The sequence below is a fragment of the Priapulus caudatus genome, unplaced genomic scaffold, assembly GCF_000485595.1.
Source record: "Priapulus caudatus unplaced genomic scaffold, Priapulus_caudatus-5.0.1 Scaffold381, whole genome shotgun sequence".
Classification (NCBI taxonomy): Eukaryota; Metazoa; Priapulida; class Priapulimorpha; order Priapulimorphida; family Priapulidae; genus Priapulus; species Priapulus caudatus.
This window is the reverse complement of record NW_014577442.1, coordinates 262,782-269,396: the sequence shown is the minus strand read 5'-3', so window position 1 is coordinate 269,396 and position 6,615 is coordinate 262,782. Positions and strand designations below refer to the sequence as shown.

The 6,615-nt window shown below is 39.0% G+C and overlaps 1 protein-coding gene across 1 annotated transcript; it reads right to left on the bottom strand.

Moving 5' to 3' along the window:
- Positions 1-1,438: 1,438 nt before the first annotated feature.
- Positions 1,439-4,767, bottom strand: LOC106809749 (proteasome assembly chaperone 1-like). Its single transcript, XM_014812941.1, has 7 exons — positions 4,647-4,767; positions 4,411-4,523; positions 4,084-4,149; positions 3,823-3,929; positions 3,374-3,548; positions 2,364-2,482; positions 1,439-2,110 (listed from the first exon to the last, which is right to left on the bottom strand). The coding sequence occupies exons 1-7, from the start codon at positions 4,733-4,735 to the stop codon at positions 2,024-2,026; spliced, it is 756 nt and encodes a 251-aa protein (XP_014668427.1). The 5' UTR covers positions 4,736-4,767; the 3' UTR covers positions 1,439-2,023.
- Positions 4,768-6,615: the final 1,848 nt, after the last annotated feature.

The following is a 6,615-nucleotide window of genomic DNA, read 5'->3' as shown; positions in this document are numbered from 1 at the left end:
GGGGAGGCATGGCCGTAGTAAAGGGGGGGCAGGGCCATGGGCCGCCCCTGTGATTGGCAACAAACAAAACAAAAATTTTTCCTTGCCTCGTCGACGGTCTTCACAGCGACGGGCCACAATTCCTGTTACTTCTGCATCTGCTGAACGAACAATTCTCTAAAATGAGCATTGTCAAGTCTAAACTTCGTTTCTACAATGACCCCAAGCCACGATTCTCTGCTCTCATTCTCCTTTTCGTTGAACAGAGTTAGTGAAATGACATTTAATGTCACGAAATCCTCAAAATGTTCTGTGCAAAATCGACGAGAAGACTTGACTTTGGATTTGAGATTTCTGCAGCAGACAAAAAACATGACTAAAAGAAAGGAGGATAATTCTTCTTTTGCTCAGATTATGTGTTGTTTGCAAGTTTGCTTTGATTTGAATTTATTATGTTCTGAACTCTTATTGACAGAAGAAAAGAATGGAATGCTTTTGTGAATAACTTTGTATATTTCGAACTTATAAGACGGCCATTTTTGCAGAAACCTCGGTTTTTATTTCAAATCGATTTCAACTACGCTATTTTAAGTAACTGTTCTCTAATCAGGGGAGGCAAAAACAATTATTTTCATGGTAAATTTCCTTTTTATTTTAATAGAGCGGCTATTTTAGCCAGCACCTTTGTTTTATTTGAAATCAAATCAATATGGTTTTTAGTTCTTCATCAGAGGAAAGCAAAAAACATTTTTTATACGAACAAAAATGTTAATGTGATCTTTAACGCTATTGTTATTCTAAACGATGTAATAATCTTTTGTAATTTAAATTAATTGGCATGTTTATTTCAGTGGAGTTCCAACACATTACGCTGTTTTTCCGTAGATCTTTATTTCGATTTCATTCAATATGCCTCTACTTTTTCAACAAAATAATTTAACTTTTAACTTTTATATGAGAAACTTGAAACAGTTTATGACGGATAAATTGCAACATTGCATGGTACTGCTAACAACACAAATCAAACTAATTCCAATATTCCGTCAGTGCTTGAATGAGGACATAGGCCTATAGGCTAAGGGGGCCTTAGCTACGCCAGTGCCTCCCCCCACGCCCGTGGGATAGCATTACCCGTTCTTTACTGTCCAGTTACCGGTAGTTATTACGGAACGTTGGGATTATTGCATAAGGCTACACTATATGAAATTTTTAATCTTCAAACTGCAGGTGTATTGGTTTTTTTATTTGTGAGTACCTTTGCATAGTTGCATAGCGTATAGGAAGCCTATGTGGTGGCAAATGTGTAATACTAATAGCAAACCGAGTGGCTTGACGAGTTGATGGAAGAGGTAGTAAAGGACAAACAGCAGTCGCAGAGGGAAAATGATCATATTTAGAATAGCATAATATATATAGTCATATAATTAAGCAAAACATATAATTAATGTAAAGAAAAATGTTGAATGAGAGACATTTTATTTTGGTTAACAACCTTTTAATATAAATATCATCAAAATAGAATAATCTTTATATACAGAAAAGTATTATCCTCTCTTGATATCATATCATGGACATATGAACTTAGTGTGGAAAATGTTCCATTGCACCATTCTGAAACACGTTTTCCACACATCATCATGAACAAGTTCAAGTGATGTCAGTTTATGTACTCTTCACCTTAATTAACAGATTAACAAGCAATATGACAAGAATCACATGCTGGCTATATAATATAATATAGCCAGATATAAAATAAATTTCATATCAACTAATAAGCATGTCTTTTATGTAAACCATAAAGCTTTAGTTTTTCTCCTCCCCACGTGTAAGGTAGGCAAAAACACTTAGATTCGTTCCTGTGCTGTCGATGGAGGAATGGCCACATGCTAGTGGCATGAGATGAAAGAGACCTTTTAACATTTAGACCCTCATATATATTTTCAGAGGATTTTCAAAAAGTGACAATGAAATTTCTTAGAATTAGTCTATAGGCAGGATTACACAGCATATAGGTAACATGATGTAGTATAGTATGTTAAAATTTTCACGCATAGAGGTTGTCTTTATCTGCCACCATGTGAGCTATGACTTGTTGAAGACTTGTTTCTCCTTTGTTTGCTTCTTGATGAAACTGCAAGTAGAAAACAACTCTGATCAAGAACAGTAAAAGGGACATATTTCAACTATGGTGTTGAGCAAAGATGCAGTCGCAGGATAAAGAACCACGATTATGCATGGTCTTATATTGAAAAATTCTGACAGTACGAGAGCAAGTGCAAAAACCTCTGCTCTAAAAAGAGACAAGTTCAAAGACATGTGACATGTATACTTCTGAACCAGCACTTGTTAAAGCGAACAAAGAGAATAAATAATGTACACTTTACCAATGTGGACTTCAATCCTCCCCAATAGGCATTCACAGAGGAAGTGTCGACATACATATTCTCAGTGTAGCAGACAAGCAGAAGAGCCCGTTTTTTGTGGATCTGACATCGCTGCAGAACTGAAATGAAATCAGAATAAATTAAAATCCAATGCAGCAGAAACAATGGATGATACTACGCTGTGAAAGCAAGTCAGTAGATGATGGCTGAACATTCCAAGCTTCAGTGAACTGCTATTATTAGCTAGAAATGTTAACATTCCTAATAATAGGAATTCCTTAATAATTATTATGTGCAGCATATTTCAACTGCTTAACTTCAGAGATTAAAATGACAGAAATGTGTAACAGGGGCAAGGCAATTGGTGGTGAAGCACAAAATAACCTTCTATAACTCTCCAGGAAAGAAGTGAAGGTGAAAATTCCACCTCTGTTAATCTTGACTGCACGTTAGGATATGAATCCGGCACAAAACTGTGCCAAGCTTTTGTGATATGACATGACTACCAATTCAGCCTCATCATGGAATATGGGAACCGCTCCAGCAAAACCAGGATTAAGTAGAAAATTCTACAAATTGAGTTATGTGCATATCTGAATAGATCGTTTAATTACCTTTAAAATGATATATAATATTTGGCTATATCTAAAGAATTGACCGATCTACAGCAATTTGAAGATCGGAAACAGACTTATTCCAGAATATGCAGCTTTTGAGATAAAGCGTTCGGGGTAAGGGGCCCAGTCGGGGATAAACGGCTAGGGGACCTCAGGCACTTTTTTTTTTGAATTAAAAATGACCATAATAATCTAGAGATATCTGAACCTATATATCCGGATTAAATATGCACTTAAAAACTTATTTTTGTCCAGGTAGGCCATTTTCAGCATTGACATGTGTTCGTGCTCATTACTCAAAACAATGACTTGCGACTTGGTCCGTATTATGCTGGAGCGGGTCACACATCACCATGTGAATGTGCGATGATGTGAGCACATGATCACACTCACCAGCAGCAGCCAACCCAGAGACAATATTCGGCTGCTCCAAGTGCGGACATGGAAGTGGAGCCGTCCATTCCGTCGTTGCCAGTCCTCTGAGAACAGGAGGCTCTAGTGCCTCCTCAGTATGCAGACTGCTGATGTGGCCAGAGCAGAGGATCAGAATGTCATTTCCCGTGACCAACTACAACACACCGCGTGCTGTTATGAATTGCCCATTTCCATTAGGTGTCAGAGGAAATGTCAATGATTCACAACTAAGAACTTCATCTCAGCCAAAAACTGAAATTACCACCCCAACTTATTAAATTATTGTCTAAGCCGTCAATGTAACCTGCAGTGTCAATTAAATTTTAAACTGAGCCCGACATCTTTTGGTAAAATCTTTTAACTATTAATACAGCATACTACTCTTGTGTTCAGTTTAAAAAAGCCTGAATGACTACTGATAGCATTACCTTGTCTACTAGTGAATATGTAGCATGTGGAGGTGGGTCTACATCTGAGGTAAAAATTCGTTTGTCGATGCCATCAGATGAATCCGAGTGGCTGGTATACATGCAGGCTTTAGCAAATGCCGAAAGAAGACAGGATGTTATTTGGAGCCCACTGCACTAATCGTGTAATATTGACATTATCAATGAGTTACCAATAAGAGGTTAGCGATATATACCATATGTCTCATTTAGATTGATAATCATTGCCTGATAATGCCTTACCTCTAGCCTTATGTTTAGGAGTATTAGACTGCGCTTTTCTCCTCGTGAGGTATGATTCAACAAATGCTGAAATAATAGAAGATTATTATATCCCTTGGGAATGCTGCATATGCATACAATAACATATATGCTGCACTGATGATATCAAGAAAATTCCCAACTTGGTTATGGGTCAACCCATACATACATCATCATTTCCAGTTCCACATACCACCACCATAATTCTAACCTGGTTGATCGCTACATAGTACCCCCAAACTCTCAAGAAATAAAGAATGTATCATAAGCCCAGTACTTGTATATTCAATTACATGTTGATAGTGTTACCTGCTGCGACATTTCCCACTGCTACCACTAGGCTGAAGGGATGTATACTCGGAACAGGATGATAGCGTGTAGCATCATTGCAGTCTTCTGTTGTCCACTTGAAATCATGGGCCCTATACGTAACGTACAAAGTAGTAAAGTACAACATAATGAACATTTAGAAAATGATAGACATGATAATAATTGTCATAAACAGAGCCGCTGACATTATACATGGTGTATTGGTGCGATCATACCACTCGTCTTCGATATCTTCATCGTCTTCTTCTTCCTCTTCTCCAGCCCGAGAAGCTACAGGTAATATTTCTCCAAAGAAAGTCGCCATGCTGATGCAAATGCACTGACGGCAGCGCCACCCAGCGTCCCGTGTTGAAGTCGTTAGGCGCTGCGGTTAGGTGCAGACCACTGATCTCTACTATACTAATATATATTATATTATATATTATAATTATATAATATATAATATTATAATATATATTATAGTTAGTATAGTAGAGATCAGTGGTGCAGACCCGTATGTGCAGACCTGTGCTGTATCCATAGAAATAATATACTATAGTTAGCCTCTAGGCTCTATGTAGGTAACATAGTAGCTAGTGACTCGATCTCGATATATTTCTATGCTTCTATGGTTGTATCAGATAATTGGCCACGTTGATCTGTATATTAACTTACCGCTATACTTCTATACTGGACACTGGACAGCGCTACCTGTCTTATTTTATAGCAAAATCTGCATGTGTGAGCTATCAGAAAAGTTGAGAAAAGAAATCTCCGGGAACAATACAAATATCTACGATGTACATGTGTATCTATATTGTTGCAATATTGTTACATAATATCATTATATCACGCGCACAAACGCACCCACATGCACTCGCAGGCATTGCCCATACACGCGGGAGGGAGCGTGGCATTTGTGGGTGGGTGGGGGGGGGGTAGTCGTGGCTCTACGGTTGCTAGTTGTGTGCGTGTATCCGCGTGACACATACTATGGAAGGCCCTTAATTCCGCGCAAAACCGTATCTATTTTAATCGCGCTTAAAAGTATTTTTAAGCGCGGATTGAATTCCAAGCCATCATAACAGTGGCTTTTTACATCGCGATTAAAATAGATTTTACAGCACGATAAAAATAGATTTTAAGCGCGATTCAAAATAGGTGAGGTTTTTTGTACGTGTTGTGTGGTGTGTGTGTGTGTGGTGTGTGTGTGTGTGTGTGTGTGTGTGTGTGCGTGTGTGTGTTGGTGTGTGTGTGTGCTGTGTTGTGCGGAGTGTGTGTGTGTGGGGGGGAAGGGCAGGGAGAGGGGGTGTGTGTGCGCGCGCGCGTGTGTGTGTGTGTGTGGTGTGTGTGTGTGTGTGTGTGTGTGTGTGTGTGTGTGTGTCGGTGTGTGTGTTGTGTGGTGTGTGTGTGTGTGTGTGTGTGTGCTGTGTTGGTGTGTGTGTGTGTGGGAGATGGGTTGGGTAATAATGTGATTAATATTAAGCAGATAAAACAGATTAGCCTAACGTCTATATTATAACTGAACACACGCAACACGCATAATAATAATAATTGATTTATACGTGCACATTGCTACCATACAAAACTATGTTTACATCAGCAATAGCACGCGCATGGTTTATTTGTGATTCATTGCAATTGGCCTTTTGATTTTAAATTTGATCAGTTGACGTCATGAAATTATCACGCTTACGTTGCAAACGATCTATGTACATAAATAGAATACGCGCCTATAAGATAAGTAACGCAAGTAACCACACACACACACACACACACAACATCACACACACACACAACACACACAACACACACCCATCACACACACACAGCACACAACACACACAACACACACACAACACACACTACACACACAACGACACACAACCACACACACACAAACACACACACCACACCACACACACACAACACACACGAGGAAACTACCTTATTTTAATCGCGTTAATACTATTTTAAGCGCGATTGAAGTCCAGCCAATTTAGAACATCGGTTTTAATCGTGCTTAAATTATTTTTAATCGCGATTAAAACCACTGTTCTGATTGGCTGGAATTCAATCGCGCTTAAATAGGTAAGGTTTTGGTTTTGGCGGTAATCGGCCTCATACTATGTCAGACGTGGCGCTGCAGGACGCGTGTTTTGCTCCTCTCCTCGCTCCGCTCCTGTCACCTCTCTCCCCGCGCTC

Bases quoted from the DNA above. Each gene is read 5' to 3' on its own strand.
- LOC106809749 (XM_014812941.1), bottom strand. From the start codon at position 4,735: ATGGCGACTTTCTTTGGAGAAATATTACCTGTAGCTTCTCGGGCTGGA. The intron at 3,549-3,822 runs GTAATGCTATCA...GGTGTGTTGTAG, and splicing joins CATATTCACTAGTAGACAAG to TTGGTCACGGGAAATGACAT. The intron at 2,111-2,363 runs GTAAAGTGTACA...TTCTACTTGCAG, and splicing joins GAGGATTGAAGTCCACATTG to TTTCATCAAGAAGCAAACAA.